The sequence below is a fragment of the Marmota monax genome, unplaced genomic scaffold (assembly GCF_021218885.2).
Source record: "Marmota monax isolate L192 unplaced genomic scaffold, Marmota_monax_Labrador192_F-V1.1 WCK01_AAM20220418_F8-fsc00400, whole genome shotgun sequence".
NCBI classification, from domain to species: domain Eukaryota; kingdom Metazoa; phylum Chordata; class Mammalia; order Rodentia; family Sciuridae; genus Marmota; species Marmota monax.
Window position 1 is genome coordinate 511,046 of NW_026692772.1, and position 25,604 is coordinate 536,649.

General features: G+C 48.5%; 1 protein-coding gene and 1 long non-coding RNA gene across 9 annotated transcripts in view; one reads left to right on the forward strand and one right to left on the reverse strand.

The window, feature by feature from the left end:
* Positions 1 to 2,417: 2,417 nt before the first annotated feature.
* On the reverse strand, positions 2,418 to 4,519 carry LOC124094418 (uncharacterized). The gene is made up of 2 exons (XR_006852233.1): positions 4,357 to 4,519; positions 2,418 to 3,919 (listed from the first exon to the last, which is right to left on the reverse strand). It is a non-coding gene; the product is annotated as an uncharacterized LOC124094418 (long non-coding RNA).
* Positions 3,308 to 25,604, forward strand: part of Prss12 (serine protease 12) — a 90,752-nt gene continuing 68,455 nt past the window's right edge. For 4 of the 8 annotated variants that reach the window (XR_009226997.1, XR_009226996.1, XR_009226995.1 and 1 more), the window contains exon 1: positions 4,171 to 4,664. Coding sequence is in view for 5 of the 8 variants with exons in the window: in XM_058580128.1 (XP_058436111.1) it covers positions 4,220 to 4,664 (445 nt within the window). In the remaining 3 variants the exon portion in view is untranslated. Of the gene's footprint in view, positions 3,608 to 4,161; positions 4,665 to 25,604 lie in introns of those variants that run through there. The other 4 variants (XM_058580129.1, XM_046447131.2, XM_046447126.2 and 1 more) reach the window with 4 other exon arrangements.

Sequence of the window (25,604 nt, forward strand, 5' to 3'; positions counted from 1 at the left end):
GAGTCTGAGACCCCAATAGCACGGTTAGATCCTAAAGCAATCAATCCCAGGAATCTCAGAAATAGTCTGAGACCACCCAGGCCTTTGTAAAGGCAGTGTGAGTTGAGGGTTATTTTACTTGCAGTCAAAAGCATTCTAACATATGTGCAAGGGAAGCTAGTAAACTTTAATTTTATATTAACCACTAATTTTTTAAAAAATACATAAAATTCCATTTCTAAAATGATTCTTGTACCAAGGAAAACATACCTGGATGGCACATCCACCCTACTGGCTACTGCTCCATGACTTCTGTTCTAGGCTCGACACTCCACATGACAGAGCATGAGGACCCTCATCCATGTTCAGCTATCAGACTTCACGTGTCCAGTGATGGCCTGTCAGTGGCCACTCCAGGCCAGCTGCTGTGGGGGCACGCTCCTCTCCATTAGTAGGTTGTTGTGAAGAGGATTCTGGAACGATGTGTGCGTGATGTGAAGTGATACACATATCTGAGAACAGAATTTGATTTGGAAAACCTCGAAGTTTGAATGGGTTTTAAAGGACATGGTAGGAGTTCAGGCAGCTCTGTGCTCCCCCCGTCAGGCTGTGAGGAAGCACATGCCATCACAGTATGGTGTCTGAAATCTCTCCCCTTGAAACCTGCACCACTCGAGTAACCCCTGAGTGTGGTTTTAGTACAATGAACTGTGGTTGAGTGAGGCCATTTCCACACTTGAGTGCAGCATACAGTGTGAAAGTCAGAAGCAGGAGAGGGACGGTGGCGTGTTTAGTCAAGGAGAAGCAGCATCCTCGCATACTCAAAGAGTGGCCATTTGGTCAGCGTCCTGTGCTCAGCAAAGAGGTTCTATCCTCAAACTCTGCCAAGCAGCACTGTCACCTCCACGGTGCAGACAGCCCACCCCTGCCTGGAGAGGCTCACCCAGGCTGATGGTGACCAGGAAGTGGAGTCCCTGACTTCCACTTTGTGTCCCCATCTCTGTCCCATGAGGTCCCAGGCAAGTACATGCTGGGCTTTGCCCAAGCCCTAGTATAGCTTCTTGGGAGCCAGGCCTGGCAGTTAAGGGCCTCTCTTCCTTCCTTTTACCTCAATCTACACCAAATCTCAGCTTTATTATCGTTCCTAAGAGTCCAAAGAAAAACACGAGCAAAAGGGGGGAGAATCAGGAATGGATCTACATTCACACCTCAGGGAGAAACTTTGCTAAGGGGCCCAAGTGACAGAGAGTGGTTGATGTTCTGGAGCTGCACCTCCAGACCCCAGAGCTGCACCTCCTCCCAGAGGGAGGGGCGGGCAAAGGGGTCTTCAGCATGCTCTGAGGCCCTGAAGCAGTCACGATAACCCGTGTGAGCCCAGCTCTGCAGGACCAGGTTGTTCCCTCCGCGCAGGGGTGGGGCGGGATGGGAACCAGAAGTGCATCTGGGTGAGGGGTTTCTACTGGGGATCAACTGGCCCCAGAGGAGAGGACATTTCTGGACTCGTAGGTCTGAAGCATGTAGCTTCCAACAGGCATTCCTCATGATTAATTTTCAAGAGATGGGTGGAGGTCCACTACCAGGAAGCTCTGAAAAGGACTCCTGCATTTGATGGGAAGGTGGAACTCTGAATGCCTGTCACCCCAGTCACGGGCAAGCAGCTCAGAGTGGCTCTTCATTTCCTCTGTTTGCCCTTCACTTATGTGGCTGCAGCTCACTCGCAGCTACAGTATGGCTGCAGGACTGGAAAGCACTCATGACACTTGGCCAAACTCCTCAAGGAGACATCTTATGGACATTCTTCGTATTTCATTGGCTTTAGGGACAAAAGCTGTTGAGAAGGAAAGTGGGGAGGGAGGAGGGACATGGCTAAGTGGGCAGAGCAGGCAGCCTCCTGCCTGCCAGGCTCAGAGTGGGAGTGATTGAGGTGCAGTAGAGAGCCAGGGCGTGACGGGAGGTCACCTGGCCTGCCCTACTTCTGGAAGGTGGATTCACACAGGTGACACTGTGAGGGCTGGAATTAGGACCCTGAGGCTGTGCTTTTCCCTGAGGTAGACCTTCAGGTGTTCTCTGCTGTGCAGTTTGCAGGGAGTGCTCCTGTTGGCCCGGCAGAGAGCTGTCCCTCAGGGGCCTTGGAGAGCATACCTAGTGCCCCACCATGGCTTAGGTCTGCAGCCAGACTGAGCGCAGGTTTGTTTCCAAGGCCAGTGAGACCACCTTTTGGAGACACATACATATGCATATTTTTCTCCTTTTCTGTGTATAGTTTGAGTAACTATGAAATACTAAACACCTGCATGTGGGTAGCTGTGGTGGAAAATGGAAGACTAGAGGAAGGGAAAGTGTTAACAGAGGAGGGCAGAAGCCAATAAGGAACCCAGCTATTTAAGTCATACTATGACTATAAAATAGGAAGCAAGACCCAGATTGAGGCCCTCAGATTCATGCTCCAATTATATAAATGCCATTTTATTTTCTAAGAAGGATATGTTGTAACACTTAAATGATGAACTCCAGATAGTGGTTTCCATCGATGACTCCATTTTTATGCTCTTGATCTCACAATCTGTTCGTGTGAGCAGGCCTTGGGGAGTCTTGTTCCTCTTCCATACAGGCCCTGCCCAAGGCCTGCTTCTCTCTGGAGATTAGTTTCCACAATCTTCTCTTTCGTCCCCCTTTCTTCTCTTCACTCCCCCTCTCTGAAGGGAGGGTTGGTGTGTGGGAAGTGGCTGTGTTTGCAGCATTTCAGTCAGTGTGAAGTCTGGGATCCTGGGGTGGTGGTGGGGGAGCAGGGTCCAAGCCAGCCAGTGGACTGAATCTCAGGAGCCTTGCAGGGCCATACCGCAAGCCCAGGGTGGAAAAGAGGACAGAGGAGAGGGGCTGACTGATCAGAACTATCTCCACCATGCTTAAAACTTGTTTTCCAACTCAATTCCTGCTAAAATAAGCAAACAGACCACATCTTTCAGTTTCTTCCACAAGTACAGTTTAACTGTGCTTTTGGAGCCTGAAGAATATGAGTAAAAAGTAAAACAATGCATCTTGAACAACAGCAGCAAAAATCTTGAATAAAGACTTAACAAATACATTCCTGCATTTCTAAGACCAATTCTCTCTGAAGTAAAATCAAATATTTCATTAATAAGAGTGAAAAGGATTCCAATAAGATGATTCACAAAAGTTAAGCAAAATCAGGTTTTTGAGTAAAGGATTCGGCTCCTAACTGAAACCTCTGTCCTAACAGCAAACATTAGACTTGGTTTGCGTTTCCCTCGGGGTGTGTTCTCAGCGCTTGTTCCTCCCCCGCGACGCAACGCAGAAAGTAAAACGTTGCCTTGGTTTTCCTGGGTTCACTCTGGCTGCGCTGTCAGAACAACTGAACGGGAAATTCTAAAACCTCCTCCCCAGTCAACTTCTTGAACATTCGAAACTGACTTAATCCTGGACGGAGTCGGGTGGAAGGGCCTACTCAGCCGAGCAGAGGCTACAGAAGTGCGGCAGGCGGAGCGCACTTCCCAAAGGCTAAGAAATAGCGTGTCCTGCAAAACCCGGCAGGCGCTGGGAGGACACAGTCGTGAATGGGATGGAGGCCCGGATGGCTGAAGTATCCTCTGGTTACGGAGGACTTTCGGTAGGAAGAGGGCCTCGCCGAATCCCAGCAATAACCAAGTAACTGGCGTTGTCCCGGGCGAGGGGGAGGTGGGAGGCGGGAAGAGGAGGGCTCCAGCTCCTTCCCTGGGTCGGGCCAGGAATTTAATGTGGGCACTATTGATTGGGCACGGGGCTAAGCACCGGGCACCAAGCTGAACTAGACGTGGTGCTGTCCTTGAAGAGCTCCCAGCTCAGCAGGAGGCTGGAACACTCCCCTCGCGCTCTGATAAGGTCGCCTCTGGGAGGTGGCCGGGCAGAGCTGCATCCACTTTCATCCACACTTTTCTAAAGACTGAAAAACAGAGAAAGCACGACACGGTCAGGGTAGAGACCAGGCGCGGGGGGGCAGTGCGACCCGGGACCCCGCAGCTGCTGCGGCTCTCCCCCCCCCCCGCCCCCCGCCGCGCTGGCCCACATCCCCGTCCGCGCTTAGGCGCCCGGAACTCTGCACCCGCCTTCCGCGAGCTCGCGACCCCGGCGCCCCCGGAGGCGCGGGGAGGCGGCGTCCGCGAGCCGGCTGGGAGGGGGCCTGCTCCGCCTCTGAGCACCCGCCGAGCCCGGGGATCGGACCAAACCCCGCAGCGCCGGCACCATGACGCTCGCCAGCCTGGTGCTGGCGCTGATGCTAGGGGCTCTCGCCGAGGCGGTCAGCGGGGATCCGAGGCGGGGGTATCTGCACCACCGCCACCCGCCCCCTCCGGGTCCCCAGCACCAGGACTCCAGCCCCACCCCGCAGCGGAGGTCCGGGACTTCCCCGCCGCTCCCGCGTGCCGTCCCGGCCCGGCGCGCTCCCGGGCTGTTCCCCGGCGTCTGCCCCGCCGGCGCGCCAGGGATCCACGAGACGGCCCGGGGCGCCCGCGGTCTGCCCTGGGCGGAGGTGCCCGCCTTCTTGGAGCGGCCGCCCCCGGAGGGCTGGGCTTCACTTCGAGGGCAGCGCCACAACTTCTGCCGCAGCCCCGACGGCGCGGGCGCTCCCTGGTGCTTCTACCGCAGCGCCCCCGGCCGGGCGGACTGGGGCTACTGCGGCTGCAGGCACGGTGAGTCACGGTGGCCCGCGGCGCGTGCTGGCCTGGAGCGGCCCGGGGCCAGCCGAGGCTGCGGATTCTGAGCGGTGGGGTGTGCGGAGCGTTCCCCGCAGGTCCCAGCTGGGAGTGAGCGCGGAGGTTGTCAGAACAGACGGCTTGCGTGCCGAGCTCGGGGTCGACAGATGCGGCTGGCTTCTGCTACTCCCTGGGTCGCGTGCGTGGAGACTTTTGGGGGTGTTTGTGCGCTTGTGAGGGGCCTGTGGGTGTGTGGGGGGTGTGCGGAGGAGCATGGGTGTGTGTAGGTTATGATCGGGTAGGCTTGTGGGGGACATATGGGTGTGGACAGGTGTGTGGGTGGATGTACCTGTGGGGGGCCTGTGCGGGTGTGTGGGGGGGCGAAGGGTGTGCCCCGCTGAAGGTGGATGTGTGCCTGTTGGTTTGTTCTCTGGGTCAGTTTGCCTTGAGGGCTTTATGATATTTACCTAAAGGAAGCAAAGTCAAGGAGACAAAGTTGCCAATTTCAACTTTTTTTTTTTAACCAGTTATTGAACCCAGGGGAACTTAACCATATCCCCAGCACCCCCTCCTTTTTTTGAGACAGGGTCTGGCCGAGTTGCTTGGAGCCTAGGTAAATTGCTGAGGCTGGCTTTGAACTCGCATTCCTCCTGCTTTAGCCTCCGGAGCTGCTGGGATTACAGGCTCAAGCCGCGCTACATGTCGCCAATTACTCCTTTTAGAAAGGAAGATACTATTGTCATCGACTGTAATTGTCATCTAACATGACAACCACCAACCTTCCTTATTTCCTTTCTTTAGACCCGAATTTGGGGGAAAAGGTGGTAGATTTTTGCCTGTATCCCATCATTTGTTTGTGTTTGAAAAGTATGGCAAAACTCCTAGGCCGAGATACAAGGTGTGTTTGGGTGGCAGTGTGGTAAACAAGGCTTGAGGGAGAGGGACCGAGGGACCGAGGGAGGACTGGAAGCCATCTTAGTAAAGAAGCAGCTATGTTTCCTGGAGTCCGATTTGGCTCTATAAGCTCTTTGTCCAGTATGGGGATGAGTTGATGGCGTGCAGGGGATGGGGGGGGGGGGCTCAGTAACATGGTTCAGGTTGGTAGTAATAAAAGCAGCGCATCAATAACTTGCATGTAAATAACAGTGTGCCTTAAGATGGTGCTTCATTTTGAATTGTTGGGGTTTTGTTTAATAATAGCTTTTTTATCTTCTGTAACAACTAGGAAATTAAAAACCTTATGTCCTTCAAAGTTTGAATTTCTTCTTAAAAAAAAAAATTGGCTGCTTTTCACCCAAGTGGTGGGGCAGAGCTGCATGAAGTGGAGCCCTGCCCTTTCTGTTTATCTGTGCCTCAGCTAAAGCACAGTGACAGGAAGGTTGGGATCAATTGTCCTTAATCCCAGAGAATGAAGTCAACACTCATTGTGTTCCCAGGAGGGACATCCATGTGGGTGTGAAGGGTTGGAGGTGGTATCAAGCAAAGAGCCTTGAGATTGTCTCATTTACTGTAAGAGATTATTTATAGCAAAACTTTATGTCTAGCAAGCATTGATAGTTTTTTTTTTTCATTTTCCAATTAGTTTTAGTTTTATAAGTAGATGACGGTGGAGACAGATTAGGGACTAAATGTTTAAGAAATAATATCCAATTTCTTAAATTATATAAAAACATACTAAAAAAGGAATTCAAAGTTTGAAAATTATAGTGATCTACTGCTCTTTCACAGATGTATATCACTTTGAGTTGTACATCCCTAATGAGAGGAGTAGCTTGGCACTGGATTTCCAGCACCCCTTCCGCCTTCAGTTGGATAGTTATTCAAATTTTTTCAATGCCTATGTGTCCTAGTAACTGGGGGTGGGGGGAGACAGACATTGCATAGTAATGTATTAAATGCCTGAACACAAGAAGAACAAAGAAACCACCAAGGTGGGTGGTAAATGCCCTTCCTACCTCAGAAGACCAGGACAGCCAGTGTTGCCTACTAATGGACTGACTGTTAACCAGAGCCACCTACCTGTCACGGCCGGGTCTGGCTCAGCATAGCTCCTGTTTTGAGAGGACTGGTGTGCTCTGATTGTGGGGCTTTCCTGCTCTTGCAGTTCAGTGACGCTGGGAACAAAAATGTGGGTGCTGTTTCAGCACTCAGTATTGGGTGAGACTCTTCAACTCTTAGAGCTTTAGCTTTCTCCTCTGGAGAAAAGCTTCGAACAGATTGGTCCTTTGGACAGATTGAGCAAGGTGGGGTCTCAGTCAAGCCTGGGCAGTGTGGGTTCTCAGTGAGCTTGGGCAGGCCTTGCCATTCCAGTGGCTTCGGCCTTAGAGCAGGAGAGATGGTGCCTGAGCCCTGGCCTCATGGAGGTTGCAGATTAGTAATAAAGAATCATTCTGCGCTGCCTGTGACTCTGGCTGTTTCAGAAGTAGAATTTGCATGTCTAAGGGATTTGAATGCTGAAAACACTCTTTCACAGTCCGAACCCCACGGGAGGCATCACAAGCTTCCTAGACAGTGTGGTGAGCCATAATGCAGAACAGCTTAGCCTGCTGCCGGTGATGTGACCTTGCCAGGCTCAGAGTGCACATAGGGCATAGGTGTGGATTTAGAAAATGGTGCTGCTGACATCGGTTTGAGCAGTGTGGGATAGTAACAACCTAGTTTACTAGAATATGGATATTAAATGAGTGTGGGCCAGGTTATTTCCACATGCCTGCAGGAAGGATGAACAGGCAACTCACCAAAGTCCCCCAACAATCCCTTACAACAAGTTGGTGCCTCCTGACCAAACGGACAGTGCCTTTCCTGCTGGGGTTGACATGGCGGATGGGACAACTTGCTTGGCACTGGGACAGGAGCCACCCTTTCTCACAAGCAACAAAGTGAATTCAACTCAAGTGGCTGGTGACTTGATGGGGTCAGGTTGATAAAATGCAGGGCCGAGATCATTAGCCTGGATAGAAGGAAGTGTCTCTTGGCTGTGGTTGCCTGGCTCTGTGGTTTTGGTTCTGTGGTGAGGCAGAGCATCCAGAGCAGTGAGAAGTGGTGGAGGAGAGCTGCTCACCTTGCAGTGCTCAGAAGGCAAAGATAAAAACTGCAGGGGTTCCCAATGTCTTTTGGGGGCAGTCCCCAGCAACCTTGCTTCCTCCCACCAAGCCCTACCCCTACAGGTTCCACCACCTCCCAATGGCACCACAGGCTGGTGACCAAGCCTTTACGGGTTTCCGGGGGACATTTAAGATCCAGACGGTAGCACAGTGATTCATAGATCTGCCTTGACGCGTCTTGATGATCTGCTTGTATGCAGTTACCTACCTGTAACTGGCCTAGGTGTGGAGGGTCCCCCCCCCCCCAAAGATCTGGTGAGTTGATGCAAGAACATTCAGGGTGAAAAGGCTAGGTTGTGAGAGCTGTAACCTAGTCTCTGGAGTGACATATGATAGGGATTTACTGGCTGGTAACTGTCAGCAGGTGCGTCACTGGGGGTGTGCCTGTGGGGGTTTATTTTGTCCCTGGTGAGTGGAGTTCTCCCTCTGCTTCCTGTCACCTCGTGGGCTGTTTTCCTCCTCCACACCCTCCCACCGTGATGAGCTCTGGGTTCAGAGCCATGGAGTCAGCTGACCATGGACTGAACCTCCGAAACCATGAGCCGGACTGACCATTTCCTCCTCTGTACAGCTCTTGTCAGGTCTTCTGGTCATAGCAATGAAAAGCTGACCAAAGCACCACCCAGACCTCTTGATTCACACAGGGAGAATGGGCATGTGGACAGAAGTGGAGCTCACACGCTGTCCTCTGAAGCCCATCTGCTGTTTGGAGTGAGGTGATTAAAAAGTGATCAGGCTGCTGCCCCTCCCTCTCACTGCTGTCTTGATCCTAGGTAGCAGTTGTTGAAAAGTTTATTAGCAATATCAGACCGATACATTTCCTGGCTGGATTTTAAACACTGAGCTCAATCTGCCTAAGGAAGATGTGAAATATTTAGGTTTGGAGCATTATTTGACTCTTAATCATTGTGATGATAATTTTTTTTTCCTAAGAAGAAAATAAGATATCCAGTTACTATTGCTTTTTATGAAGTTTTGTCTGGGGTGTTATGCCTGTGGTTACTGTCATGGGTGTTAAGGTAACTTGCACAATAGTAATTTGGCTTATAACCAGTTGGTGGGACCAAACTATCATATTCAGCAACAAAGCTCAGGGTACTTTACGTGGGATGGATCTAGTGCAGACACCAAAGTAATAATCAAATGTAATAATTATACATGTGAAGTAATGGTGTCTGTGGACCATTTGGAGGAGAAAGCAAACGATGATCATGAATTTGGGTATGGATGTGGCATGCGTCAGCTGGGTTGGTTTGGAAGACAGAGAATGGAACCCAGCTCAGGGTGAGCGGAACACTTGGGAGACTTGTGCACGTTGCCAGGTCTGGTGGATGGACAGCTGCAGTGTGGTCCGTGCTGTTCCTTGCTCTTCTGCTGCTCGGTGTGGGGCCTCAGCCCTGGGCTGGTGGGCACCCCAGGCTTCAGTAGAGACAGAACAGTGCTCGGGAGAAAGAGGGTCGCTCTTTGGGCATGTTCCTTTGAGAGAGCAAGGAGACTTGTCAGGAGTTTCTTCGCATGGGCACTTCAAGGACCCTCTGAAAACAACTGATTTGGAGAACTGTACTTGAATTTTTCAAGCAAGAGCAGGTGCCTCTTCTGGAAGAGGCAACAATGCTGTTTCCTGGCTTGGCAGCCTCATCCTGAGGCCAGAGCAAGTGCGGTCACCACCAGGCTCTGCTCTGGAGCACACTCGGGGTTTGTTCATGTATTTGAGAAACAATGCAATTAAAGAGTAAGTAGCTAAAAAAGCTATACTAGGAAGTTCTACATCCCTTTTTTTAAATCCATGTCGAGATGCAAACCATTTACAGCCTGGTTTGGTGGTTAAAGCATATTTTCTTATTTTTAGATGGTATCTGCAGGCAAATATTACTGGCAAATTTATTTCTGAAAGGAATAATTCCATAATTGTTGAGGATATCAAAATTAGTTCTGTTGTTGGATGAGCTTTTTCTTTTTTTCTGAATGTATGTGAGGGGAGTGCAGTCCTCTGAAGCTGGCCTCTGTAGGCTGTGCCCATGTGAAGGACTGGTATGAACCACCTGCCATGTGGGTGGCACATTGATATCAGAAGTCACGCACAGCTTATTCTTGCATCCTCAGCCACCTTTTCCTCCCTCTCCTCCTTGCAAATCAATACAATATTAATAAGTTTTATTGTGAGCAAAGAGATTCCCCCACTGCATTCTGTGCCGGCACACACATGTGAATGTTTCTTATTAGGATTGCCAGAAGGGACAGGGTAGAAATATTGATTCTTGTAAGGGCAGCAAGGGTAGATAAAGAAGGCATCTCGTGCCCCATGTTGAAGGTGTTTGGAGAATGATGTTTCCATTGCCTTCCCCAAGGTATGTGCTCTGGGAGGCAGAGAGAGGGTTGCTGCCAGTGCTGACACCGTTACTCACGCTGTGTGTAGATGTTCTGGGACACACCCCTTATTGAGTGCTCTGCTGGGCTTCTGCATATGATTTTATAGCAACCACAGACGGAGATGACCTCATGTGGTGTTTTAAACCAAGGGATAATCTAAGATTTGCATGATGTAAGTGGATAAAATTGATTATTCAGAGCATGCTTTCTTATTTTGAACCAGGCCAATTTAGGATTTTTTCTCAGCACTAAAAGTAGCCACATGAATAAAAGATGAACAATTAATATGAATTATAGATGTGAACTTATGGAGGCAAATACAGTTCTGCTGGATATTGGTTGAGGGAAATGCCCTATAGGTTGAAAAGGGATTTGATTTCATTTTGACCTGGGACGATTTGAATAAAATCTACTATTTTTCAATATTAAAACAGATGTGAGTAATGGGTCAATATAATTATAGACAAGAATAGCATGTCTTAGGGGCTGGGGATGTGGCTCAAGTGGTAGCGTGCTCGCCTGTCATGCGTGCGCCCGGGTTCGATCCTCAGCACCACATATAAACAAAGATGTTGTGTCCGCCAAAAACTAAAAAATAAATATTAAAAAAAAGAATAGCATGTCTTAGTACTATCCAGGTGTAGAAAGAAAGTCCAAATTAACCTCACACCCTGTATAGTGCTTGAAAAATTCAAATACAGTTCCCCAAATCAGTTGTTTTCAGACACTGTGAATTTTTTGTATATTTCATAGTTAAGGTTGGAAATGATTATTCAGCATACTTTCCCTAGTGCTTGGAACAAAGCAGCAGTATATTTAATTTGGTGTCAAATGTGTGAACCAAATTGTCCACCATGAAATGGGTTGTTCTTTCAAGTAGTGCATAAGTTGAAATCACTATTTTGCTCACAGATTTATGTATATTTTTGTCAATGATCTGATCAATATCTTGGTATTACCACCATGCTTTCTTTCTGTCCTGCCAGAACAATAGAAATGACTAAAATTAATTGTTCTGTGCATCTGTGAAGTTCAGTAGTAGATGAAAAAATATTTGTGTGATGACATGAATTTTTAAACTCATTTCCACATTGATTTTAAAAGATTTTAAAACTATTCATTACTAATTCTGTTCAGAAAACTGCCAGGTCTGTGTTTTTGCTGGTTTTGTCCTCTTCACAGGAGTGTATGCCGTTTTGTAAGTACATTTTGATCAACTGAGTTGGCATGTCTCTTAATTTGCTTTATTTTGGAAAGAGCTGGGTTCACAGATCGAAGGTGGCCACCCTGCTGGTTCCTCCCCAAGTCTTTCTTCAGGTCTGGACTTGTGGAGTGCAGGGAGAGGAGTATGTCCAGCCGTCCAGGAGGGTCAAAGCCACAGGACTGCCTTCGCTCTCCTACTTGCCAGAGAAGCACCACACACTAAATGGCTCAAAAAACAGACCCTCAAAACAGGCCTCTGGGTCCTGGAGGCTCTGTGTCCTCTGCCAAGATGTGGGCCAGACCTGCTGCTTTGCAGGCTCCAGGGAAGGGTCTGCTCCAGGCTCTCTCCTCACTTCTCCTGGGAGGGTCACCCTGTTGACATGGATGGCCCTGTGCATCTGTGTCCAGGTCCCCCTTCATGTGAGGACTGCCATGCTGGACTGGGGCCCGTCCATCTGCCTATCCATCTGATTGCAGGCCTCTCACTGGTAGGGGAGCAGCACTTGGACATCTGGGGTGCACTCATCAACACATAGCAGCAGCCTGACGGTGCAAAACAAGGAGATTTGAGAAGGGAATTCCAGTCCTGCCCCTTGGATTGACAGCAAGGGATAGAACAGTTAAAGAAAAGCTTCTTGAATGTTCTCAGTTTGGGAAATTCCTGGTTCTAGCAAAGTTGCCCATAAAGAAAATTTTTGTAGCATGAAACTTTTATGTTTTCTTAGTTTATAAAGCTGGAGCTATATCCATATAGAAGAAAAATAATTGTAAACTAAAATGACAGTAATCTAAAACATTTTGGTCACGGATATAGGAAAGTAAAATTCTAAGCATTATTGGACATCAGAACTTTTGCCTTGAAGCTGTTAGATGGCAGCAGACTTTCTTCTGTAGCAGTTCATTTTGTGAATTCTGAGGCTCTTCTTCTTGTCCTACCAGTTGGCGTGGCCTGTGCCATCCCAGGATTTTTCCCTTAAAGGTTTGGTCTATACATTTCTAATGACTGGTAGAGTTGACCTATAACTTATAAGATTTCAAGTGTTCAATTATAATTATTAACAAAACTTTAGGACAGAAATATTTAGAACAATTTCCATTGAATTGGTACTTGAGAGGCTTCCAGGCAGTGCACTTGTCCATCTGCTGGGTGCAGTCCAGATATGGTAGCTGCAGCCCCAGGGGCAGAGCAGCATGCTTGGCTCCAGTGGGCAGGATCAGGGAAAGGGGAGGATGCTTTCTTGACAATACGGGATGGTGGCAATAGAAATGGTTCCCAAACAAAGCATTTGAGCTAGGTGTATGTGAAGAAGTTTACTGTTAGGAGGATTAGAAGAGAAATTAGTGAACCTGGCTTGAGGAGCAGGCTGTACTCTGCTCTGAGTGACTCTGTGCAGTCTTCAGGCTGCACCCGCCCTGAGTGACTCCATGGTGTGCAGAACAACATCAGCTCTCAGGCGGCACCTGCCCTAGTGACTCCATGGTGTGTAGGACAGCAGTCCTCAGGCTGTGCCTGCCCTAGTGACTCCATGGTGTGTAGAACAGCAGTCCTCAGGCTGCACCTGCCCTGAGTGACTCCATGGTGTGTGGAACAGCAGTCCTCAGGCTGTGCCTGCCCTGAGTGACTCCATGGTGTACAGAACAGCAGTCCTCAGGCTGCACCTGCCCTGAGTGACTCCATGGTGTGTAGGACAGCAGTCCTCAGGCTGTTCTTGCCCTAGTGACTCCATGGTGTGCAGGACAGCAGTCCTCAGGCTGTGCCTGCCCTAGTGACTCCATGGTGTAGGACAGCAGTCCTCAGGCTGCGCCTGCCCTGAGTGACTCCATGGTGTGTAGAACAGCAGTCCTCAGGCTGTTCTTGCCCTAGTGACTCCATGGTGTGCAGGACAGCAGTCCTCAGGCTGTGCCTGCCCTAGTGACTCCATGGTGTGTAGGACAGCAGTCCTCAGGCTGTGCCTGCCCTGAGTGACTCCATGGTGTGTAGAACAGCAGTCCTCAGGCTGTGCCTGCCCTAGTGACTCCATGGTGTGTAGAACAGCAGTCCTCAGGCTGTGCCTGCCCTAGTGACTCCATGGTGTGTAGGACAGCAGTCCTCAGGCTGTGCCTGCCCTAGTGACTCCATGGTGTGTAGAACAGCAGTCCTCAGGCTGTGCCTGCCCTAGTGACTCCATGGTGTGTAGAACAGCAGTCCTCAGGCTGTACCTGCCCTAGTGACTCCATGGTGTGTAGAACAGCAGTCCTCAGGCTGTACCTGCCCTAGTGACTCCATGGTGTGTAGAACAGCAGTCCTCAGGTTACACCTGCCCTAGTGACTCCATGGTGTGTAGAACAGCAGTCCTCAGGCTGTGCCTGCCCTAGTGACTCCATGGTGTGTAGAACAGCAGTCCTCAGGCTGCGCCTGCCCTAGTGACTCCATGGTGTGTAGAACAGCAGTCCTCAGGCTGTGCCTGCCCTGGTGACTCCATGGTGTGTAGAACAGCAGTCCTCAGGCTGTGCCTACCCTAGTGACTCCATGGTGTGTAGGACAGCAGTCCTCAGGCTGTGCCTGCCCTGGTGACTCCATGGTGTGTGGAACAGCAGGTCTTTGGCTGCATCTGCCCTAGTGACTCCATGGTGTATAGAACAGCAGCTCTCAGGCTGTGCCTTCTCTAGTGATTCCATGGTGTGTAGGACAGCAGTTCCCAGCTGTTCCTGCCCTGAGTGACTCCATTATGTATAGAACAGCAATATCAGGCTGCACCTGCTCTGAGTATTTTCACTTTGTAAAGCAGTAGTTTGGCATAATCTGCTCCATTTTGAGTTTTGGCCGCTGAGGTAGATGACTCCACACCTTCTTTGTAGAAGTCAACAGCTACCATCTGCCTGGCATAACCATGTGGCACAAACTGATAAAATAAAATTTATTTTGCTAAGATGAATGACCACCTGGAATGTATTGAGTTAATTAGAAGCATGTGATTCATGGGCACATCAAACCCATGTCGGTAAGAGTAGGCACAGGAGCTTTTTGAACACAGCAGGCCTCCAAATGATTCAGTCCCTTCACTTGAGACCCATAAAGGAGGGCACCCTGAGGCTGGCTGCTGTGGCACCTTGACCCTGTCACCTGGTCACTCATCAGGAGCCTTGCCCAGGAAAGTCACCCAATGATGAACCTCTGCATTTCTGTCCTTGGGCTTCAGCAGAGTGTGGCTCTCCTGCCTGTGAGGACCACGTAAGTCCCACTGCAAGCTGACATCTCAGGATGATGCTCCCATCTGACATTGAAACCGCCACCATCTGCACAATGTCCTAGAATAGGCTCCTGTGCTCTGACAGTTCTGTGCCCTGAACAAGCTCTCTGCTGGTTCCTAGTCGTATCTGACCACCTGCAGCGACTGCCTCCATATCTGCTCTCTGCCTTTGCTCTCAGTTCAGCCTTCGGGACCCTGTGGCCCTAACCCTTCTCTAGCCTTTCTGGAACCTATGCATATGATTGTGTAAAGTGTGCTGTGTGACTGGAGTGTTTGGACATTGGACACGAAGACTGGAATAACAGAACCTGAGTGCCCAGCTGACGCCCACCAGGTGACCTGCAAGTGATCAGTGAGCTGCCACTGCTGGCAGAGGGTCACCTGTGGGTCCCCTGCTCTTCAGTAACGCCTGACCCTGTGGAGAGGCGAGCGTGTGTGGTCTCTGTTGGTGACACAGGTCGCTCAGAACACTGGCTTTGACCTTAGGATTTCTTTACTCAGAACAGTGGCTTTGACCTTATGATTCTTTACTGTTTATCTGTTTTTGTATTGAGATAAGGTTGTGTGATGGAAATTATAGATACGCACATATTCATATCATAGTTCTGCTACAAATTTATACAGCTCATGGGACAAATTCTTCTCCCCAGGAGCACCAGCCTCAAAGGGAGGTCACCAAAAGCCGCTCCTGTTCTGCAGTGGACAGAGACGCTCCAGGCTGTCTTGTCCTTCTGCTGGGTGGTTTATTCCCATGTGACGTGTGGTGGAAGTGGGTGCCCACATGATACAATGCATGTGGTGATGAGTGCAGCTTCAAAAGGTGCTGGTGTGTGGCAGGGTCCTTGATTAGGTTAGGCAAGGGACAGGAGTGGGGACAGGGATGTAGGGAATGTTGGCTGTGGCTCCGCAGCTGCTCTGTCACTCTGGTCCGCAGCTTCCTCTTGCGTGACCGCCACACCAGCCTGAGACAACACCAGGAGCCAGAACAAGATCCTCCCTGCCCTAAATGTGCACAGGATAAATCGTGTGTTCAAACTTTGACTGTTTTAGGAATATTACCATGTTGATGTTGTTAAAAAGGCATTTCAAAATCATTAGAACAATTGCGAAGTCACAGTCTGTTGCCATGATACGGACTGAAGTGTCCCAGAAGCTCCTGTTGGTGCAGGGATGCTCAGGGTGAGATGATGGGTCCTGTGAGCTGCACCCTGATGGGTCTGTCCTGGTTTTAATGGGCAGTAATGGCAAGAGGTATGTTGTGGGGCCTGCCCAGCAGGGGCCATCTTCCCTGTGGCCCTTTCCCTCTCCCTCTCTGCTTCCTGGCCCTGCCGTGAGCTGAGCTGGTTCCCTCAACTGGGCCCAGAACAATGCAGCTGGCCATCTGTGGGCTGAGACCTCTGCAACTGTGAGCCCCAGATAATTTTTTCCTTCCTCTAAATCGTTCTCACTGTAGAAGATCATGAACACGCTTCCATACCATTAAGGAATGCTTTCCCTGCAGCCCAGGAGTTGGGGTTTGGGGGTGGAGATGAGCGGAGTGGGACAGTGGGTGTTGGGAGCAGCATAGGCAGGGCTCTCACTGGCCACCAGCTGAATGGAGACCGCACTGACCCTGCTCTGGGAGCCAAGGAAGGGCCAGTCGAGGTGGGCTGGGATCTGGTGTTTCTCATTTGTCATGGTATGATGTCAAGGATTTCCTCCTGGGAGAGATGTGGACCAGTGGTTGTCAGCTTGTTTTTGGAAATGCTGTGGCACCCGTGGGCTGCCTTTATGGTGCAGCTGGTCTCACAGTCTTCCTGGGCCTTTGATGGGATTGTTGAAACTCATGACTGGGGAGGGGGATTTAAGGAAGGGTGCGGGCTCAAGGCCTCTGTGTTCCCCCCTCGTCTTCCACACCATTCTCTGGTCTTCTATCCCTGGTGGTCCCCAGTCATCTCAGATGGTCTCCTCGGAATACCTGAGATGTTTGTGAGCCTCGGTCCCTTCTGGGCCGGTGGTGCTGGGTGGAATCTGAAGTCCACGGGTGCTGGCATGCGGATTGCCTCTCCATAGCTGGTCTTTGTGGCGTTTGTTAATGGTGGGACAAGCACTCAGGTTCTGTGCCCCATAGGAGGTACCGCTGCAGACCCGGGCTTCCACACCACGGCAGAGCATTGAGACAGTGTGCCGCCGAGCGCCGACTGGAACCCACCTCCAGCTCTTTGGAGCACTCAGGGTCCTGACTGCCACCACACTTCTGTCTGCAAGAACGTGGGCTCTTAGATGATATGTGCACATCATTTCTTCCTGCTGGCATTTTGCTTTGGTACTATTTTAAACCATATGGGTTTTAAATGAGTTCTAGTTTTTTTTTTCTTCCAAACCTGTGACATGAGTAATTTGGTGGTGATGATGGCAAATCAATAAAGAGAGGTGATACATTAATTTAAACACCATTTTAAGTAGTGGTTGAGGTGAACAAATGAATTCTTTCATGTAAATAAGCTCCTAGAAATGTTTTAAAAAGAAATGGACTGCTGGTATTAGTGATATGTATGATATTTTGTGAGTCTCTGTAAGAGGTTTGGTGATTTGAAAAATCCCATTAAATCCCCCCAAATCCCATTTGAACTCTTTAGATGTGTTTCTTTAAAAGTGTCCTGTGCCAGGCCTGGCCGAGTAGGGGCACACCTGGAACCCCAGCACCCAGTTGGCTGAGCCAGGAGGATCCCAAGCTCAAGGCCAGCCTGGGCAACTTAGTGCAATCCTCTCGAAATAAAAGCGCTGGGGTGTGGCTCAGAAGTGCACTGACATTTTTAAAAATATTTTTATTAGTTATTGATGGACCTTTATTTATTTATTTGTTTGTATGAGATGCTGAGAATCGAACCCAGGGCCTCACACATGCTAGGCAAGCACTCTACCACTGAGCCACAGCCCCAGCCTTGGACTGACATTTTTATGGCATCCTGGGTTCCATCCCCAGCACCAGGAAAAGAAAGTATGCTCCGTCCACACTTCTCCCTTTCAGGACAGGGCCTACTTGTCTTGTTCTGCAGGGGAGGCCTTGCTGTCTGCATGGGGTGCAGAGGGACCCCTGCCATGTTCTCTGAGTTGTCAGGACCTGGCAGAGCCACATTTGCTCCTCCATTGTTGCCTTTGTGTCAGTTCAGGGGACTTTGCTTTTGTCATGAGAAATACCTTGAATTTTCTTACATTTTTTAAGGATGATGATGTGGAAAACAGTGGTGGATGTAAAGCCAGTGCAAATGAAGTGGAAGGATAACTTGTGAATAGAATGTTCTTTGAAATTTCTCAGAAAGCCATGCATAATAACTTTGAAGTGCACAAATCGAATCAGAATATTTTTGTAGGACTTAGTTTTTTCTTCTTAGATTCTTGGCCTGTGAAAGAAAGTCTACTGTAGGTGCCTTTCATCAGCATTTTACGAAAGTTGGCTGAGTCTGATTTAGTCTCTGCTGAAGTGCCCGTGGTCTTCTCCCAGACCCTGCCCGGCAGCGAGTGCCTGGGAGGAGAGTACAGGCCTCTACGCTTGCCTGAAGGTAAAACTGAAAGTGCTCTTTCCTGAATGCTCAGACTTAACTAAAGACTGAAAAGTGACTCAGATGTGGGCTTTGGGACAGCTCAGTGGGGTAGCATGTAAGAGGAGGCAATGACTGGGGGCTTTCGATAATATCAAACACACTGCTGCCTGTTCTCCTAGGACTAACATTAGGTCATGTTTTCAAAACTGACATTTAAAAAAAAATTATGGCCATGATTTTTAGAATTCTCATGACTATTGTTTGAGGCTAAAATTAGAGGGGGGGAAAGCCCACTTTATACTTCTTTAATGGATGCGCAAATCAAGTAGAAAGAAGAAATAGCACAGCCAATTACAGCTGATTGTAAGCAAGAGCTTGTGACTTGTTTCTGATCCATGACTTCATATAAAGTCATAAATGATAAGAAATACATAAATGATAAGAAGGCTTTGTGATACAATCTGATAGTTGGGAGGTAAGATCTGATATTAGATGTGGAGAGCCATTCTCACGCGTGACTGGGCGACTCCCGGTTTGGGTCTGAGGCTTCTGGCTGTGTCGGAACTTTCCTGGCCCTCTCCTGATGAGAGAACCCGTCCGTGTGGGGGTGTGACTGACCACTGACCCTGACCTTGGAGTGCAGTCCCCCCTCAACCTTCATTGGATGGAATTATCCCCTGAATTTCTTGCTCCCCAATAAAAGGCTACTCCCTGGCGTGTTCGCTCTCTCTGTCTCCTGCGAGCCCTGAGTAATCCCTGCTGCCCTGCTGGGCGGTGAGAGGTCGGAGCCAGAGAGGGGAGCCGTCTCGGACCTGGCAGTAGAAATAAGGTAACTGAGTCTGCGTGTTTTATTTCGATCTCTGCTAGCTAACTTTATGCCTAGAACCTCATTAATGAAACCATTGCGCAGGCCGCAGGGTGGAATTAGACTTTGCCTTTTTCAGAGTTGTAAGTGGACTGTTTATGGAGATAAAAAGAGAAAGTTTAATTTGTATTGACACAATGTTGTTAATTAAAAGAAAAGCAAAAGAGCACCCTGAACCTCACCTAAGGAAACAAGAGCACTGGTCCACCTGGATGTCTCGCCTCTGAAGCGCCTAGACCGAGTCCACAGAGGACACGCATGTCCAAATGATTACCAGACATTCAAGGGCTGGGACTTTTTCCCTTTGGGGTTGGTTGGACTTCGTGGTGGCAAGAGTGAGTCTGAAGGCACCTGGAAGTCTGTGTGAGTGGAAGTTGGGGCGCCATCTGCAGCAGACACTGAGATGACTCGGATGCTTTTTTTTTCTTTGTCTGTCACCTGCTGCAGATGGGGTGAGTTGGCCACATCTAAGCAAATCCGTCTCTAGTACAGGTGCATGAAGTGATGATTCTGTAGTCCAGCAAGGTTGAAATGAGCCCCAAATTTCCTTTAATCCACGATTTTTACTACGCCTTTCCTGTTTTCAGATATGCTTAGGTACACACATACCACAGAGCTCCAGATGCCACAGGACTCAGCCCAGCGATGTGCTGTTCTGTTTGTAGCTTAGGAGCAGCAGGCTCTGACCAAAACCTGGGGAAGTTGCAGGCACCCACCTGGGTTGTGTATTTACATTCCATGATGTTTACACAACAAAGGAATTGCCAAGGACACTCTTCAGAGCAGCAGCTTGGAGCAGGGTGGGCAGGTGCGGCTTCCTTTCTCCTTGTCAGGCCAGTAGGAGGAAGTGGCTCCCCTGACAGAAGTTACTTCATTCCTAACTACCGCTGCCCACGCAGGAAATGTGCAGATACTAAGTAGGCAAGAGCTAGAAGCATCTTTTGATCCTGGGAAGCAGTACACTGATTCTTTGTAGTGCTGGGGCGGGAACCCAGGCCTCTTGCACACTAGGCATGCACTCTACCACTGAGCTACACCCCCAGCCCTATATTGTATTTTATTTAGAGACACGGTCTCACTGAGCTGCTTAGAGCCTCACCGTTGCTGAGGCTGGCTTTGAACTCTTGATCATCGTGCCTCAGCCTCCTGAGCTGCTGGGAATCCTCATCTTTTGAGGAGAAACTTGGCTTACATATGATAAACCTCATATCTGTTGTATTTCCAGAGAAAAAGGAGTAGCAAGGCACACCCCAGTCTCCGGACTGCGTCCACTGTTGGGAAGATGAACAGAGCATTGTGCTCTGCCAAAAAGAGGCCTGGCGGGCTGAGGCATGTCTGCAGGAGCAGCCACCACCATCACTCGCAGCTCTTCCCACGATTAAAAAAAAAAAAAAAAGCTTGCTTTAGATTTGTTGTGTTTTAAACACAATTCAAGATGATAAAAATGTCTTAGTTAAATCATTTCCTTCTAAGAATTTAAATACAGAAGTAGTGTGAGTCATCACATTTGAGAGCTGATCATGCATCTCTTTGAATTCTATTTGATTTTCAAATAGTATCTAATGTTTAACATTCCCTTTACTATAATTTGGTTACAGAAGTATGATGGACTGTGTAGTATGTTGCATGTGAAACTGTTACTCTAGTAATGGGAAGGCATGATGGAGGCAAGACGGAGAAAAGTCTTGAAACCCAACATAAAATGTAGCCATAGGGGCTGGGGTTATGGCTCAGCGGTAGAGCACTCGCCTCCCATGTGCAAGGCCCTGGTTCGATCCTCAGCACCACATAAAAATAAATAAATAAATAAATTAAAAGTTACTGTGTACAATTACAAAAAAGTAAATATTAAAAAAATGGAGCCACGGAAGCGAAATGAGGTGCTTGTGTAATGGAGCACAGCCACAGTGCCGGATTCTTCCTTGGCTGTTAATGTGGTCAGGCTTCTTGAGCCCCACACCAGGTGTGTGTGCGCGGTGGCAGGGAAGACCTGCAAAGACCGGACATGTCTGAAGGCGCACAGCTGCCTGAAGATGGTGCCTACTTTCCCTGGGGCGCGGAATGTTTCAGAGTATCACCACAACTGGGGGCACCACATGTGCCCAGGATCCCTTTTTGCATTCTGGTTGTGCGGAGCAGCAGGCCAGGTGTCCCAGGACAAGGCAGGCCACATGGCCAGGGCATGGCTTCTGTCAGAAGAGTTGTCAGGGGAAACAGAAAGGCCCCCGCCATGAGACACCGAGAGCCCAGTGAGAGCGAGGCTGAGGGGCTGAGGGTCCTGGTGCAGGTGTGACCACCCCAGTCACCAAGACGGTAGGTCTCCAAGCTTCCTCATTCTCCTTGATGGCACACGGGCAAGGACTGTTGATGCTGCTACCTCAGAAGTGACGTGAATCAGGCCACAGGTGCACTGTGTTTAATTCCGTGATCAGTGTGAGTTAGAACACATCTCACACATTGCAAAAAACGAGACACGCTATGTTAGTAAGGCTGCCTAACTTTATTCTCTCTGCCCTTTGTGATCTATCCATCCACTTACTTTCTCCTTAATTGTCATTTTCAGGTCATTGAAAAACAACCTACAAAACACAGACAGTTAGGAAAAAAGATAACAGTGAAAAAATATTCTGATATGGAAGATTCAGAGAGAACTTGAGACAGTGTGGGTGGAGTCAGCAAGCACCTGCCTTAAAGGTGAAGCGCAAACAGTGAGCACTGAGCCTGCCTCAGGTACAGGATGACCCAGCACCTCCCTCCCTTAAAGGTGAAGCGCAAACAGTGAGCACTGAGCCTGCCTCAGGTACAGGATGACCCAGCACCTCCTTCCCTTAAAGGTGAAGTGGGGACAGTGAGCACTGAGCCTGCCTCAGGTACAGGATGACCCAGCACCTCCCTCCCTTAAAGGTGAAGTGGGGCCAGTGAGCACTGAGCCTGCCTCAGGTACAGGATGACCCAGCACCTCCCTCCCTTAAAGGTGAAGCGCAATCAGTGAGCACTGAGCCTGCCTCAGGTACAGGATGACCCAGCACCTCCTTCCCTTAAAGGTGAAGTGGGGCCAGTGAGCACTGAGCCTGCCTCAGGTACAGGATGACCCAGCACCTCCCTCCCTTTTTTTTTTTATTGGTTGTTCAAAACATTACAAAGCTCTTGACATATCATCTTTCATACATTTGATTCAGGTGGGTTTTGAACTCCCAATTTTACCCCAAATACAGATTGCAGAATCACGTCGGTTACACATCCACAGTTTTACATAATGCCCTATTAGTGACTGTTGTATTCTGCTACCTTTCCTATCCTCTACTATCCCCCCTCCCCTCCCCTCTTCTCTCTCTACCCCATCCACTGTAATTCATTTCTCTCCTTGTTTATTTTCCCATTCCCCTCACAACCTCTTATATGTAATTTTGTATAACAATGAGGATCTCCCTCCATTACCATGCAATTTCCCTTTTCTCTCCCTTTCCCTCCCACCTCATGTATCTGTTTAATGTTAATCTTTTCTTCCTGCTCTTCCTCCCTGCTTTGTTCTTAGTTGCTCTCATTATATCAAAGAAGACATTTGGTATTTGTTTTTTAGGGATTGGCTAGCTTCACTAAGCATAATCTGCTCTAGTGCCATCCTTTTCCCTGCAAATTCCATGATTTTGTCATTTTTTAGTGCTGTATAATACTCCATTGTGTATAAATGCCACATTTTTTTTATCCATTCATCTATTGAAGAGCATCTGGGTTGGTTCCACAGTCTAGCGATTGTGAATTGTGCTGCTATGAACATCGATGTAGCAGTGTCCCTGTAGTACGCTCTTTTAAGGTCTTCAGGGAATAGTCCGAGAAGGACAATAGCTGGGTCAAATGGTGGTTCCATTCCCAGATTTCCCAGGAATCTCCATACTGCTTTCCAAATTGGCCGCACCAGTTTGCAGTCCCACCAGCAATGTACAAGTGTACCCTTTTCCCCACATCCTTGCCAGCACTTGTTGTTGTTTGACTTCATAATGGCTGCCAATCTTACTGGAGTGAGATGGTATCTTAGGGTGGTTTTGATTTGCATTTCTCTGACTGCTAGAGATGGTGAGCATTTTTTCATGTACTTGTTGATTGACTGTATGTCCTCCTCTGAGAAGTGTCTGTCCAGGTCCTTGGCCCATTTGTTGATTGGGTTATTTGTTTTCTTATTGTTTAATTTTTTGAGTTCTTTGTATACTCTGGATATTAGGGCTCTATCTGAAGTGTGAGGAGTAAAGATTTGTTCCCAGGATGTAGGCTCCCTATTTACCTCTCTTATTGTTTCTCTTGCTGAGAAAAAACTTTTCAGTTTAAGTAGGTCCCATTTGTTGATTCTTGTTATTAACTTTTGTGCTATGGGTGTCCTATTGAGGAATTTGGAGCCCGACCCCACAGTATGTAGATCGGAGCCAACTTTTTCTTCTATCAGACGTAGAGTCTCTGATTTGATATCTAGCTCGTTGATCCACTTTGAGTTAACTTTTGTGCATGGCGAGAGGAGGGTTAGGGTTAGCACTGAGCCTCCCTCAGGTACAGGATGACTCCAGCACCTCCCTTAAAGGTGAAGTGGCATCAGAGGGTGTCAGAGCCTGCCTCAGGTGCAGTGATGACTCCCAGCACTTTAACCCCCTTTGATAATTTCTTATCTAAACATAAAAAAATTTTAAATAAATTGTCACAGTCAAAAATGAAAGGTAGTTTGTCACCTTTTGGTGAAGTGAGATCAGTGAGCACTGAGCCTCCCCAGTCCCAGTGAGGATCCTAGGTGTGTTCTTTGATTTTAGAATTGTGTTTTTGTCATGTCACATAGATCTTCTAGCTTTTTACAAACTTACGAAGTTCTATTTTGAACATTGGTGATTTTAGCAGTCATAATGGTAGCATGTTAAATATTATTTATTTCAGGTAGAATATAAGTAACTAGTTTTCAGAATTTTCTTTCCAGTGATTTTTTTTTTTAGTTTGTTATAATGATGAGGATGTTAACCAAATTTTATTGTGTGATCTCTATTTTTTTATCCTTTGACAGTTTCTGTATTTTTTAAGTTATAAATGGACACAATACCTTCCATTCTTTCTTTCTTCCTTTTTTTTGTTGTTGTTGTTTATTTGATGTGTGCTGCCAGTGCCTCACACATGCTAGGCAAGGGTTCTACAACTGAGGCACAACCTCAGCCCTGCTTTGACGATTTCTTATCTAAACAGAAAAAAAATCTTAAATAAACTGTCACGTTGATAACTGAAAGGTATTGTGTCATGAAGGTTCTTGGTTGGAGGTGATTCCAAACTGTTTTTATTCGAATCCCCGCCCCCCCCCACTACAGTTACCGTTGAGAGGACCATTAACTTAAGAAACATACACTTTGTTTCATAATTTTTCTGTTTCATAATTTTAGAAGAAAAATAAACATGCTATAACTTATAAAACTTACATTTTTAATCACCATTAGGTCACATATTTTGACCCTATTCCTCTCCTTTTACAGTTTGCATCCTGGCTAACTAATGTGTTTTAACTTTATTACAAAGAAGGAATGTGGGTATATGCATATGCTGTAATTGGAGTTTTGCTTCCAGTTTGGTGTTCATATGTCAGTGCAGCCAGGCAGCCACAGATGACTCTCCTGCTGAGGAGACTGAGGGGTGACCACAGCCTGTAGTGCAGGTGCTCTTGCCCCATCTCTGGCCTCCAGCCCCTCTCCCACCCATCGCTCTTTCTCACAGATAACTACCCCCAACCTTGTGAGCTGAAGGGTTTCCTTGGTGACCTCTTACCTTTGCTTGCGTAATCTGCCTCTGGGGGATCAGCTCCCTGAGTGCAGGCTCAGTCTGGTGCCCTGAGCCACACCTTGCAGGCTGCGGGTATGGGTTATCTGCTGTTGAACACAAGTGAGCACTGGAAACTGTGTATTATTTTTGTTTGGAATGTCCTTTCTTGGTTTTGAGCATCACATGCTGACCCAGTCAGTCAATAAATGCTTATCACAAGCCTTCTATCTGCCAGTTACTGAACTACACAGGTGAGAAGAAAGGGTGCATCTGGGTCCTCATTCTAGCTGAGGGGGGGCGTGAACTGTTTGAGGCTCTGAGGCAGACGAGATCAGGAATGTGGAAGGCAGTGCCTTAGGAGGGGCTGTAACTGCAGCCTGAGGAAGGGGCTGAAAACTGAATGATGAGGGGGGGAGCCGCCTGAAGTGTCTGGGAGGTGAGTCCAGGCAAGACTCTGAGGTGGGGACCTTGGTGGAGCCTTTGGTTCAGAAGGAAGAGGACTGGGTGGGTACCGCCCAGTGGTTTTAGGGCCTCTGAGGAGGAGGAGCAGGCAGGGGAGGGGGCACACTGGCAGGGGCCTCAGGCTTCGAGAAGGGGAAGACTTGGGGTGCTCTTTGTTTTTGTGGTGCCAAGGATGGACTCCAGGGCAGGCCAGGCCCTCTCCTGCTGAGCTGCACCCTGCCCTTTGGTGGCTGTTCGCTGAGGAGCCTGCAGCCATCGTGTCTACCAGCTTGCTGCAGGAGAGGTGATTTTTCTTGATTTCTACAGATATAAAAATAATTCTGTCCTGAAGACAATTGTTATAAACATGCCGTTTTTAATAACTAGCATGTTGATAAAGCTCAAGTTGCTGTAAATAAAAT